The sequence below is a fragment of the Phoenix dactylifera genome, chromosome 3, assembly GCF_051530095.1.
Source record: "Phoenix dactylifera cultivar Ajwa chromosome 3, Ajwa_hap1_PhDact_Kaust_v1.1, whole genome shotgun sequence".
Classification (NCBI taxonomy): domain Eukaryota; kingdom Viridiplantae; phylum Streptophyta; class Magnoliopsida; order Arecales; family Arecaceae; genus Phoenix; species Phoenix dactylifera.
The window spans coordinates 2,949,295-2,963,920 of record NC_143192.1 but is presented as its reverse complement, the minus strand read 5'-3'; the positions used below and the strand labels follow the sequence as shown (position 1 = coordinate 2,963,920).

The following is a 14,626-nucleotide window of genomic DNA, read 5'->3' as shown; positions in this document are numbered from 1 at the left end:
AAAAAAAGATCGTCTTTTACATGACAATGAAAGCAATTATTTTTTTATTGGTCAAGTCTTCCAAGTGTTGTTCTTGTTAGGTTTGGACTTTTAGGTTTATAACTCATCATAAAACACAACACAACCAAAAAATAGTATCACGAAAATCTCCAACTCTTAAGAAATGTCCTCATAAATGAGAAGAATGTATTAGGGCATCTGTGACTCGTTCAAATCATGAGTTTGAATCAATGAGACAATTTTTTATTTTTTTCTTTGTTAGGATAATTCAGTTTAAATCATCAATTCAAAAGGTTGACCTATTTGAAAATCTTTGAATCTATGATTATTTTCTACTTCCCAGAGCATTTCGTTGCTTACTGCCCTTTCCCAGCTCAAGGTGCCAAGGTGTTTGCTTTATGCCTTTTCTCATTTTTGAACCTCATGATCATTAATGTTAAGGCCTTGGTACCATGAAAAGTTGATAAATGAAAGGGTCATAACAATGTCCATAAAAAATAATCATAAATCAAGCTTCCAAATTCAAAACATTAAGTCCCATATAATTTGCTCATAAATGAATAAATTTTAAATGAGAAAAACATCAACAAGATATACATGAATTCTTTATGATTATCTCCCAATAGGATGCTCTATTAAATGAAAATTTTGTTGGTTTCCTATTTAGGTATGGCTATCCCTCAACCAAACTAGGGCATAAAGAGAGTTTCCACAAAGCTCAAGCTTGCAAGAGGTTGTGGACCATGCTCACAAGATGTCTTAATATTTGCAAGGATCAAAGTATGGAGCATCATCAAAACTATAGTAAATATTTATTTTTTTATTATAAAAAATTGGTGGTGATCCATGTATTAAACCTTTACATTATTTTTGATGATTCAAATTTATTTAAAAAGTAACCTACTCAGTTCAAAGCATTTTTGAACATTTGAAAATTTTGAATCTATGTTTCGGAAAGCATATGTTATGTATCCTATGATTAGTTTACTACTTGCTGAAATTTATGTAAATTTGTTGTTACATAAATTTATACTTTCATGTTCATAAACTTTATTTACTATAATTTTCTTGCAACAAGCAAAATAAGATATAAATCAATAATTTATTGTGTCAAGCATATGCTTTAACTTGTATTTAGAAGATAAAATCACACTCCTACCACGTAGAGTTTGTAAAGCAAGCACATTTTAAGCATGACCTATATAGCACATCTTGTAGACTGTCTGGCAAGATTTTATCTCAAGCTAAACTGGGTTTTATATTAGTACCAGACCTCCAACATAACATACAAAATCTCCTACACTATTATCTCAACTAATCTAAACAAATAAATCCTGAGATATCAACCAATATGACAGAAACATGTTTGCCTATATTTTTCAAAGCCTTTCTACTTCATTAAATAGGTTTTGTTTTGAATGATATATCTCACAAACAATGTTTAAAAGTAGTTTCTAATATCAAATTTATCATCTGGATCTTGAGTTTGACATCTCAACTCTAAATACCAGCTGATATCTCATAAAAATCTTGAATCTTTCAAATAATTCCACCTTTCATTTTGACCAAGAGAAACTGAAATTTCCGCTCACCTTGGTCTCAATCTTCCACTGGGATGATCAACAATAGAGATGTAAAAGCCTTGACTCCAGGGAATTTAGCTCGACTGCCACTCGTAGGTCAGTTGCATTATAACTTGCTTATTGAATAGGCCGCGTGGTCAATTCCCATTGTTTACAACGTTTTTCTTAGAAGAAGGTCCTTCAAGACGTAGGATTGTAGTTTAAATATGTTGACTCAAAACGAAGGTCTCCCTGGAGGCCTGCCTTACCATACAAGTAGGGTGGAAACAAGTCGAGCTAGGCGTAGGTCCAGCACTAGCTTAGCTTGTCTTGCATTCGAGCCAAGCTCAAGCTAGCTTATTTAATTTCAAATCTTGCTCGAGCTATCTACAAACAGGTTTTAAGAATTTAAGGTTATTTGATGCTTTCTTCCTCAGTGCATTATTTTGACAAAATTAGAGCTTATCATTATGATATATTAAAAATCAGGTAGCTAAAACAAGTAATCACATTCTAATAACAGGATATGTTCTAGTTACAATCATGATATCTTGCTGTAAACACTTCATCATACATAATCTCTTTTAGGCTCTTTTTTATTATACTAATACAATAAGTGCTCCTGTGTAATTATTAATCTTCTCCAATCTTCCTTTTCTTCCTATATCTGAAATATATATATATATATATATATATATATATATATATATATATATATATATATATTCCCTCTTTTCCATTTAGTCTCTCATTCCAATGTCTTATGCTAAAAGCCAAAATGTTTTGAAGACCCATTTAATCTTTGACTGTTATCTTGTATGAAGTTAAAAAAATCTTATAATACTTGGAAATAACCATGCTAAAATTCTGAACTTTCAAATAATTTTTTTTTTGTTATTTTTAAAAATTATGTAGTATAATAAGAAGATTAAATGAATCAGATCAGTTCCATATCTACTTTATTTGAATCTAGTAGACATGCCAAAATAATAGTGGCAGGTGTTCATCACGACATTGATCAGAACTTCAACAAAAAGAGAAATGTATTGTTACATGTGAAGAGAGGAATTATAGATGTGAATTAAAATTACAATTGATTACCAAGGACAAACATATAGATCAAATAAAAAAAAAGGGAAAAAAATCACGATAATACACTAGCTTATAAACATGTATGGTACTTCACATGCAGGCCATTTACATTACATTCTTGATATGAGGAACAAGATACAAGCTAAGAGGGGAGAAAGAGTAAAGAGTTATTTGATTTGCTCTTAACTCTGTCAAGGTTCAAGTTCAAAAGTTGAAAATGATTAAACCCTAAAATTCTATGTTTCGAGAAAGCATGTGTAATAATTGCATACAGGCCAGCTCCAAGTCATTCTTACTCTTGAACCATAAGATACAAATCACGAGAAAAAACAGTACTTGGACTTGCCTAAAAAAATATGGCAAAGGCCAAATAAAAAAGTTGCTAAATACCAGCTTTCCTTATAGTAGTGTACAAGATTAGAAACTACGTCCAACCTTCAATGGAAGTGCTAATATACAGAACTGATAGCCAAACTGAAGTAGATGCCAAGCCTTCATGCTCATCAACAATTAACAACAACTGAGATTCATTTCTTCAATTGTACCATGCCTGCCACAGAACTGCTAGTACTGAATCCGTCTGAAGATACAGATAAACAGAAGTCTAGTTAGTACTTACAGTTCAGTCCCTAGCATTTCTCACACCACAAGAAATACTGCAATAGCATAATCTATTGTCCAGAAACACCTCTGTCAGAGTAGTCATCAGTTCATAATCACCAGAAAGTTTCAGCAAATGTTAAATTAAGCACTAATTTACAGGGAGCTCTATAGGTCTAACTAGTTAAGATGATCATATTCTTGCACCAAGTGGTAGTATATACTCCTAATAGTTACAATCATGCAATGCCTGAAGAGCTTAAACACCCATCTTCCTGATATAAATACAATAGATACTCGTGCTGTAGGAAACAATCATTTCCAGACAGATTGAGGGAATTTACACCATATATTAAGTACAATGCAGCTAGAAAGCTATTGATTTCCCTAAATGGACTATCTGGATCATCATTCCCTTAGCTGCAGATGAATCGTGTTCAAGCGACAGCCTTCCCAATTTCCGATGATAAAGACCTATATAATCCTTTTAGATGTACTTTCTGGCAGATTTGTGTTAAAAACATTTGGATGCAATACTAGTCTGTGGCTTCGTTTCTGCAACATGGACATCCAATGAAATGAAGATAGCCTTCTTTTAGTTGTCAGGGCAACCCTGTATGGCCCAAAGAAGACCTGGTGATCTTTTGAGGGACATGGTGAACAGAAATTTTAATCGTACGAGCACTAGATGACTTATATACATCAATACACTCCTGCAGGTCTGCATCACATGTTAATAGGACCCACTCAGAATCATCATCCAAATACTTAAGAGCCACCAAATTTATATTGCCTATATTAAACCGCTTCCCAATCTCTTGCTTCAGATCTTGGAAGCCCCATGTAGGCTGCAATCCGAGTATAACTTTGTCTTCCCCATATATGGCTTTTACTTTAAGAGAATCATGTCTACTCTTATGCAAAGCAGCGTGAGTTCCTGAAAAAGGATGCTCACTAAGGAGCTTGTGATTTTGGGATCTACCAAGAGATATCGGTGCATCTTCAGTTGAGAGCTGTAATTCTATAGGGATCTGAATTTTATTAAGCATGCCGCTCTGGTTCTCCTCTACTGAAATTTCTTGTTGGATAGCAAGTTGAGCATTGCTGCACTGTTTAGTCCCACTGGAACAGCCGAGACTTGAACCAGAGCTGTGACTGGAGGAGGAAGATGAAGGAGAATTTGATCCAGAAGTGTGAGAGCTCAATTTAGCCTCTTGCTGTTGATTTGTATTTGAGGATTCTGGATTGTCCTTTTGCTTCAATGTGGAAAATGTGGTACTTCCTAGTAAACTTTCATTTGACCATGTGGCTTTTGTAAAATTCTCATAGAGAGAACTGAACTGAAAGGCTCCATCAGGGCCATGGACTGAGTCAATAACCACTTGCAGTTTTCTTAAAGAGTGGCCAACTTTCTTGATTTTTCGTGAAGGCCAACGACTAATTCCATGATGCCTGCATATCCTTTTCAGAGTAGTAGGGCACACTGAAACAAAGCAAAGGGCACAGAGAGCAGCATGATCAAGTCTCGCTATGTATACATGACAATGACTTGCAAACCATAAACAATTAGAAATACTCGACTTTTCTTTTTCAAAGTCACTAAGCAAAATAATTCAATGCACAATATGTATTCAGGTGCAATAAAACTGAAACAGTACTAAGATCAGTTGACTTGTGCATATGAGGGGAAAAAGCAAAGCCCCTGACAAATGTTAAAAAACTAGCATTGCATAATCAACATTGTATGGGCAAAGACATGTCTGATTCGAGTGCGTATACATGCTCTTGATTTGGCTAAGAGTGAAAAAAAGGAAATACTGTGCATCTAAGGGAAAAGACTTAACTGACAAATATGCTTGTAAATATCTAAATTTTGTATATATCGTAGGATAGAAAATATCAAAAGACTCTTTATTATGCTGTTTCATCTTCCATATGAAATCACCAAAAAATTTGTTCTTAAAAGTTCCACCTCTAACTCATCAATGTTTGATTAATTCGTGATGTCATTCTTAATCCCAAACATGCCAATGATTATGAGTCATGTCAGCAAACTAGTGATGCTTTCATGAATTTTAGAAAGTGGTCACAATTATGAGTCATGCAATGGATGATTATTCATTTATAAATAAGTAGAACTACAATTGAAGCATAGTATCTCAGGAATGACAAAAAGGGGAAAAAATTCTTGCCACGTAAGTAGCATGTTATCTTCTAAATACTTTAAGAAAAGAACCAAAATGTTAGAGTTATTTGTCTTACCAATAGTTTTGTTATCAAATTACATGTTACTCATCCAAAAACCAAAATTACTCAATGATACAAGATATAAAATATTTAGTTTCTTTTTTTCTTTTAATGTCTACATCTTTATCCAAGATCAAAAAACAACCAGAACCAACTATGGCATCATAGTAATGGATTAAATTCATTATTGAAAGAATCTAACTCATAGTATGACATACCAGTTGATACTGGTGTGTACCGTAACGTACCAATACATGGTATAGGGGGTGTATCGAGTGTTGGTACGTTGAACCGATCCCCATACTAGGTGTACCAACACTATACCAAGATGGTATCAGTACAAGGTCCACTACCGAGTCAACGAATCTTGATCTAACTCTTTCTACTTGGTACTCTTTTCCTTTTATAGGCCATCTATGTATTTAAGCTACTAAAGGTACTAGTCTAGTATAAATTCATGGAAAAATTAAGGATTTTGATGCATCTTTCTCCATGTGCACAAGCAAAAAGGACAGTCATCATGTGACACTATGGGCCATGACTTGAGTTTCTAATAAACATCTTTCTAACAAATCAAATCCGTACTATCTGTTTGACCTCCATGGGCTGACATATGCATATCCTCCTTACCCAATATTAGCCTTCAATAAAGAGGCAATCTTCATGGGCCCTATGCCATTTATAGGTTCTCTTAATGCTTCTTCATCCACCACTTTTTTCCATACAGACCAACACTAACCTATTAAACCCAACCTCCCTATATTTGGGGAAAATTGCAATGCCTACATAGCCTGGTTTTGGGCAAGGTTGAGTAGAGGCTTCTAGCCTATTAGACAAGGCTAAGCCTAGCATTTAAGGTCCAATTAAATTTTAGGCTAGGCCTAAGTTGGCAAGAAGTTAAAGAAGCACAACTTGACCCAACCAAAGATTGTAAGCATACGTGTATTATTATATCTCATCATTTCTTTCTTGTGAAGAGAAAAGTGAGGTCTTCAACTCTTCTCTAAATATCAAAAACTAATGTGAGGACCCATGTGGACATGTGTTTAGTCCTGCATTAGTTGTGCATTGGGTAAATCTTGGGTACTTAAGTAAGCCAAGAACCCTAACAACTTCAAACTAGCCATTTTGGGTATGGTCCTGGTTCATCACAAATACTATCAGATTTGACCTAACTTATGGTCCAAGTGGACAAGAGGACATTGCAACATGGGTCCTTTTGGGGAGAATTCTAAGGCTTGAACAAGAGGAGTGTGTGAGGGCACATGCAATGGTGGGTTTAGTCCAACATCCGTTTATGCTAGGGTGGCCTTGGATAGTTAAGTAGGGCCAAGGATCTCAATTAATAACCACTCCTAGCTAGCCATTTTGGGTGAGGTCCTTGCATTTTGAAAATAGTATCAGAGCTTGCAGCATGTGCTGCAAGTTGGCAACTAAGATGGATGTTAGGCTGGTGGCTATATATCGGGCCTCAAGCAACCAACATGCAACCTATAGTGAATCATACACTTAGATAAGACAAAAACTATCCTCAATGGCCTCTATTACCCTCTCAACCCAAGCGCCACCTCTTGAAAGTGTGTGAGGACCTATGCAAGTGTGGTGACTGGCTCCCCTATGGCTGTGGCTATGGATGTGGCTGATCAGCTACAGGAATGCGTGAAATATTGCGCTCAACCCATTGCCCTGCATCAATCCTAGCCTCGCTGACTACGAAAATGATTGGTCGTGGAGGTGATCCTAACTCGTCAAGCTCCGGCTCCTGCTGGATCGGATTTGTATACTTGAGCTCCACTTCCTCCTGAATGCACTTTAGCCTCAACCTTAGATTGTAGTTGATATATACAAGGTCGTTGAGGTGTTTCTGTGTCCAATGGTTCCTCTACTTACTGTGGATGAGGAAGGAGGTGGACCAGTTGCACTTACAGCCACTCGAGAAGATCGTCTCGGAAAGGATCGGGATAGCTACCCGCTTAAAATTTTTCATGGACAATCCAAATGAATACACCATTCAGCTGCAAAAATATTAAAAACAAATAGATATAAGATAGTACTATATTAGTAACTATCTAACGCCAGATAAATGTCCTCCTAACGTGTAACATACCTAGATTCATACTTGTCTTACTCACGACAGTTGCTTGTTGTCCAAAGCTATCGCTGCCCTCTCTAAATAATTTAGTCTATGAGAAAGAACCGTATACTATGTTAATAATAGAAGATACTGGTTAACTTACATATGCCACTTAAGTTAAGTTACCTCTTCTAAACATAGGACTGAAACTTCTGGATCAGACTCCATCTTGTAAATGGCATTACGCAGAGCTACTATAAGTTCGTCTTGCAATAATGCCACAGCACAATGGAATTGCACTATGGTAATAATGCCACAGTGTTACTTGACTCGATGCGAACCGACCGAGTCGCACCGAGTCGGCATCGAGTCGGTCGGTTCCAGCCGGTTCTGACACTAAAAGGACCGATTTTGGCCAGTCCTATTGCGATTCCAGCCCATATGGGCCGGAACCGTTTTCTATTAGCGAACCGACCTAGTTTTCAATCGGGTTGGCTCAGTACTGCCTGAACCGGATGGTTCGGCCTGGTTCGGCAGACATTAATGGAGATACATCCACACTTTAAGTGCCTAGGCACATCCACACTTTTAAGTGCCCAGGCCAAATACTTGGGGATGCACCACCTAAGATTCAATCCAGAATCTCTAGTTGCTATAGGGTGTGTCCACTAGGATAATTCCAATTCAGCATACTTAATCAACTATGTTAAAGTAAGAAGAATTCAGAAAACATAGATAAAGTTTTGGAGCACATCGAGAAGAGCTATAGTTGGAGCTAGATAGTTTCCATCCATTTTCTTACTAATATCTATTTTCACTAATAGTTATAAGTTATATATTCACACGAAATTTATGCACAAGAATGGATGTATATGTCTCATCCTCATTTAATTTGTAATTGAAATTTAGAAAAAAAAAAACAAGTAAAAATGTGCAAGTCCATATACATATAGAGATGCCAACCACCCCTAGCTCTGTGGATTGGTACCCCTGTCCAGATGGGAGAGGTTCAGGTTTGAACTATCGTGGAGGCATCTCCACCACATTTCTTCAAACAAAAATGACACACATTGAGATAGGTTCACCAACCTATTTGGAGAACAAATATTATTGTGCATCACAATTTGTCCAGAAATCTTTTTTCGTGTCCCTTTTCTTAAAGCCCATATCAAATTCATCAACAGATGTTCATATCATCTACATATATAGCTCGTTCAATATTTAGTTGATGTCAATATTAATATCCTATTTGCCAGCTGAAAATAGGTGTATATTGGTTTACCAAAACAACTGTTTTTTTTATTATTCAATATCCTGTCGATGCTCTATTGAATGAATCTGAGATGAGCCTCTAGGATGAATTATGTTTCTTCCTATTTTTAATATTTGAAAAGGAAACTCTTACAACTTATAAGCTTAATCAACATGCCAGAGGTGCTCTAATGGGCATCAAGAAAGAAAAGTGTACTAAAAGCAAGGTTCGTCGAACCGATACCGAGACCCGTACCAGTAGGCGACCGGTGCGATTCGGTACCGGTTTGAACCGGATGGAACCATCCAGTTCCATCAATTTCCGGCCAGTTTCGGTCGGTCCCGGCCACATCCAATCAGGTTCCGGCTCCCCAGGGGCCGGAACCATTTTCCATTAGAGAACCGACCCGGCTGGAGACTAGGTCAGCTCGGTTCGGGCGGAACCGGGCGGTTTGGCTCGGTTCAACAAACATTGACTAAAAGGGTATTCCAAAATTGTAAAAGGCCTGAATATAATGCAATAAAAGTCTCAAGAGTAAGCAGGGAAAAGACAGAAGTGTATCTGTAGTTGGACTATACCAATGTGAGCTATAAGCACATACTTTTGTACAGTTTAATAGATGAACTTCTACCAACACACAAGAAATTGGTGATTTACATTATGCGTGGATGATACTATGTTAGTTAATAAAATAAAGTTGAACACAAAAATTGAAGGATGAGGAACTAAAAATTAGTAATAGTATGTCACAAATAATCCTAGTGGAAATTTAAATGAAAATGAGTTCCCAGCAAACTGATGGCCCAGTGATGCATATCATTTTCCATACATTGGATCTGGTATACAAAAGAACAGATAAATGAAGTCATCAATGTATATCTATTTTAATTAGAGAAGGGCTTATGAATGAGAGCGGTTCCTCTAAGGTATTCTATAATCAGTGTGTGCCTACAAATCATAAGGAAAAAAGCTTATAGAAATAGAGACAGGACCCCTAATATTGTACAACTAATACCTTTAGCAGTACGGACATCTAAGATAATAATTTGAATGTAGTGAAGAACAGAATTTTTGAGGTGAATGTGTAGCTTAGAGCTGATACTAATTTAAGGGTGAAGTAATAGAAAACCAACTAAGATAGCATAGGAAAACTTCGTCTAAATTCTTAAACTTTTGACAAGATTCTGAATGTAACTGAACTCCTTGTAACCATTACACCAATTCTCCTTGAATTACAATCAGTAGGAAAAGTGTCACTATTTTGGCTCTGTTACCAAAATGCCAAAATTTTAATTAGATACTCCCGATGCTGCTTGGACATAATTTGCTTAACAAAAATTTTAAAAAAAAGTTATTAAAAGAAGATAAAATGATATATTAGGGAAAAAGCCTAAGACTCAAGAGTTCAGTTCAGCAATATATTCCATAAAATGGATGCATTGATTGACCTGGACATATACAACCTTGATATCCAATAGGCGATAGAGGAAAAATCCAAATATTTGTAGGTGACAAGTGATGATAAACAAGAAGATAATGCTTACCCCCAAGGCTCTTCGCAGCATCTTTTAGGCTACCAGCGAAGTATTTCCGAAGCTCTTGCAGACTGATAGTTTTTTCTGTTTTTGTGCGCCTCTTTTCCATTGCTTTCCCAGTATTTGAAAAGCCGGGTTCACCAGCAAAAGAATTTTTGGGATCAAAACTATCTCTAAGGAACTCTTCCTCATGCGGCTTGAACTCAGAGAATATCTTTCCAGCAGGTAATACTACTTCTGAGCGATCCCAGACACTTAATCCTTCAATCTCCTGCTTATAAAAGTCCGGCGGCACAGAGGCAGGAAGAACACTTTTTCCTCTCTTTTCTTGGGTCTCTCTGATACTTGCGATCCATGATGATACCTCCCCCGAAATTCCTATCGTAGGAGATTCTGTTAAAAGATCATCATCATCATCATCCAATCTTTGACTAGTCTCCGAAACAAATTTGTCAAGCAAAGCATTTGAAGAGTTGAGTTCAGAAACTGGTAACACAGCTTCATGCTCCAGCTCCTTGGATGTGACTACCCTCAAGCTCTGGCATACTTGTTGGATAGTGATGGACAAAGAATTAAGCATCAGCTTCTGTTCCTCACTTTCTATACATTTAAAAGGTAGGAAGAACTCCAATACAAAGTCTGCAGTTCCTGTATGATTACTTCGCAGTCGAATAGCCACTGCAGCCCTTAGATGGAACAATTTGGCATGGTGTGACAGAGGATATTCTGTCTTGCTGAAGGAAGTTATATCTGATGAGAAACATGGTTGATTTGTTGTGAAGGCTTTACCGGCAACACCTTGACCTTTAAGTAAGTGGTGCTCAGAGCATGCCTGGTGAAAACCCAATATGGTAGGATCTTGGACATAGCAAGCAACATCGACAGTGGAGACACAATCCTTATAATTTTCATCGGAATGGCGACTGCCACTTTTACCTTGTTGGATGCATGAAATCCAAGTTTGAGCCAGTGGCAAACTGTGGGTCTCGCAAACAGCTCTTAGGACCCTTTGGATCTCAGGTAAAACAACTCGGTAAGATTCGTTGAACACCTGACAAAGAAGAGACACTACATATTACTTAGAGGAGGATGTTTATATGGGATTTTATTTTTGCGAGTCTGTCATCTCACCATTACACGGGGAACCCCTGAAACTTCAGAACTCCTAAGATCAACTGCCTGCAAACAACAGTTCAGTTCGTTTTAGCTAAAACACATAGAAATTATAAAGAAATTTGAGTGGCTCTGCCTCCCTTTTCCCTAAAAAAACAAAAAGGAAAAGGAAAAAATAGCAAGCATTCTCTCTCTCTCTCTCTCTGGGCGAACCCTCTGGTCTCTTTCATAGTTGGCCTATCAATCAATAAAAAAAGATAATTGGCCTATCAACATTTTATTAGGAGCTAAAATTTATAGAACTCTTTCAATCATATTTGTTATAGATCACAATGACGTCGCTACCGACAAGCAACATAATTCAACTTTTGTCAGTCTTGCGGATTCAAAAATGCATAGGTTAAAGAGAAATTGTTAAACAGTTCACAGTTCAGTAGACTGTTTCAAAGCACTTCCACAAAGTCAGATATCAGAACTAAGGATCCATTCAGCCAAAAAAAAAAAAAGAACAAAACTGGGAAATTTCTAAGGCCGGAAAGAGAAAGTTAACTATAACAAGGAAAAATGCACAAAATAAATGCAAAAAAAATCAAAAAATCGTATGAATAAACCAAAACTTGTCTACGAAATTAAGAAAGATAAGATCCCTAAAACTTTTTTTTTTCCTCTAAAAACAGGCAGCAAAAAATTACTTGGATAAATTGAGCTTCTTAATGTAAACTTTCACAGTCGGTCATACTACATCGACACAGCACCAAGCAAACCAGGGAACAAGCACCTGAAGAGCATTGCAAACTCCTTCGAGATCAGAACTGTAATTGATTTTCTGAGTCGTCATCACCACCTCCAGAACTCCTACGCATGACCTGCTATTCCTTTCAAATACCGGCAGCGCAAGACTCCCACGAACATCGTACCGTTGAGCATCATTAACTCGAGGATATTCGTAGCTGCTGAAGTAGCGCACATCCGGCGTCCACTCAGGAACCCTCCCCAAAAAAACCCGGCCAGGCAAGCCCTGTGCCACATTTGAGTTCTCCTCAGCTGAGAACTGATACCGCGTCGAGACTGTCCTATAATTCACAAGCCTCTGACAACTTGAATCAAGGGTGAAAGGTTGGCCGCATGTCGTAAGAACATGCCGTTCTCCCATCCTCGTAGGCACCCATATCTGAACAAGGACATCCCCATCTCTCCGTGAATCCTTAACATAATTTATAGCACGAATTAATCTCTCCTCCATGGTACCCATGCGAGTGCTCGGCCGAATCCACCAGCTCGAGCCTAGCTCGGAGCTGGGATTCTTGGCGCGCAGTTCATTCAGCTGAGCTGAAAAATTGGGTTCGTCCCCAGCGTTTGGATCTTGAGATTGCATTCCATCAACCAGTTCTATTGGAATTTCGTCTGAAGGCAGATCCACGGAGAAAACCGACCATTCTGCATCATCTTGGTTGTCATTTTCTGGCAGGACCGGATTGGAACCGCCGCCATTGCCGACCTCGAAAAGAGGAGAAAACCCTGAAGAGTTGAAGGGGCTTGTAGAAGTAGAGGTACCCGGTTGCAAGAGATCCGAGCAATCGAGGCCCGCCACGGATAAAAACTCATCCATGAGATCCATCTCCACGGCGACACCCGGTGAGCTAGCCGTCGGAAGAACGTTATCCTCCATCGCTGAGAACTCCTTTACGCATCACAGAAATCCAAATCCACAACAGCAACCTTCACAGAACAACCCAAAAAGCACACAACAACCACAAGGGATTAGCAGAGAAGCACGAACTAGTGTGCTTGCGTGGTTTTGAATTGAAAATCAGTACTTTCAGAAGAATAGACAAGGAAAACCAAGAGGAACGTTATTTGTGGCGTACACTGAGAAGAAGCAATAAGGGCTACCATAAAAAAAAGAAACAGAAACAAAGTTGAGAGGAAAAGGTATTATTCACGGGCCCACAGATACATCAAGATCATTCGAAAATTAAGGACCCACTACTGCAAAACAAATCCAAGTTGCTGGGGAAAGAGAACAAAAGAAGCAGCCCACTTTCTGATAAGATTATTCCAGCATGGGTTTTACCTTCTACTCCAGAGATCGCTGCATCAGATGCCAGAACCCACAGCAAAAGCTTTTTTTCTGAGAGGGGTGCAAGAAAGCTGACAGGCAGAGAAAGAAGAGAAAAAAACCTCCATGCAGCAGTTGGGCACTCGTGTCCCTCTACCTTGGTCTTAGAGGCCTCTCTCTCCCTCTTCCTTTCTGTCCATCTCAGTCACCCCACCAAGAGGATCTCCGGCTATTCAAAAGGCCTTGCTGTTGCTGCCCACAAAACACCCCACTCCTCCAAAGGCATCTCAGGCCTCGTGCACTTCGCGGCAACGATGGAATCTTCACCCCTCCAAGGGGGCCCGGCACCTAAGATACCTCCAACTTTAGCCGAAGTCAACTAAATATGGTGTGGAATGAGAGAGATTCCATTGCCGTGAGGGTACTGAGGAAGGGGTAAAGAAGGAATACCAGGTGGGAGGTGGCGTCACCATGACGGTGACGGGTCGTTCGTGTCTGGGTCCCGGGTGGAGGGATTCGCATGTTCAGAATCTCGCTGGGGATCCTGGGAGAACCCAAAGGTGGCTTTATAGATACCGCGGTAAATTGGGTTAGGCGACCACGGCCATGTACATGGTGGTCCCCAGGTCTGAAGGTCTTGTTAGATTCTTGTGGAATCCAGAGCAGCAGCTCTTGTGGGAAAAGAAAGTAGGTTTGATGGGAAAGGTGCAACAAAAGGATGGTAAATTAAAAGCAACGCGAATAATTTAGCTATAAAAATATTCATAGATCATTGCTTGTGAATGTGAAGCAGTGGGCTGAGATATTAAAATAGAGATTAAAGTTGATGCTGGTAGCTGCAGTCTCTCTCCTTGCATCTGTACATGGTGCCCCCTTACTGTTGACTATCAATTGATTCTGGCCATTTTAATGACGAATTTTGTGGTGGTAGCTCATGAAGCCGGTAGAGGTCGGATATTGAACGATTTTTATTATTTGACCGATCAGATCTAACAAAATAACAATGATGTTTGTATTGTTATTAGTTAGAAATATTGCAAGGTCATTGATAGCCATGTCATGCTATTACAATCAATAAATTGAATCTTTCAT

At 38.4% G+C, this 14,626-nt stretch overlaps 1 protein-coding gene across 2 annotated transcripts; it reads right to left on the bottom strand.

Moving 5' to 3' along the window:
• Positions 1-2,911: 2,911 nt before the first annotated feature.
• On the bottom strand, positions 2,912-13,908 carry LOC103723573 (protein NLP1-like). 2 transcript variants are annotated; one of them, XM_088717437.2, is made up of 5 exons: positions 13,657-13,908; positions 12,254-13,194; positions 11,494-11,541; positions 10,372-11,413; positions 2,912-4,737 (listed from the first exon to the last, which is right to left on the bottom strand). In XM_088717437.2, the coding sequence occupies exons 2-5, from the start codon at positions 13,142-13,144 to the stop codon at positions 3,857-3,859; spliced, it is 2,862 nt and encodes a 953-aa protein (XP_088573563.2). In that variant the 5' UTR covers positions 13,145-13,194; positions 13,657-13,908; the 3' UTR covers positions 2,912-3,856. The 2 variants fall into 2 exon arrangements, with proteins under 2 accessions (XP_088573563.2, XP_026655950.3); XM_026800149.4 differs by having other exon boundaries at positions 13,550-13,675.
• Positions 13,909-14,626: the final 718 nt, after the last annotated feature.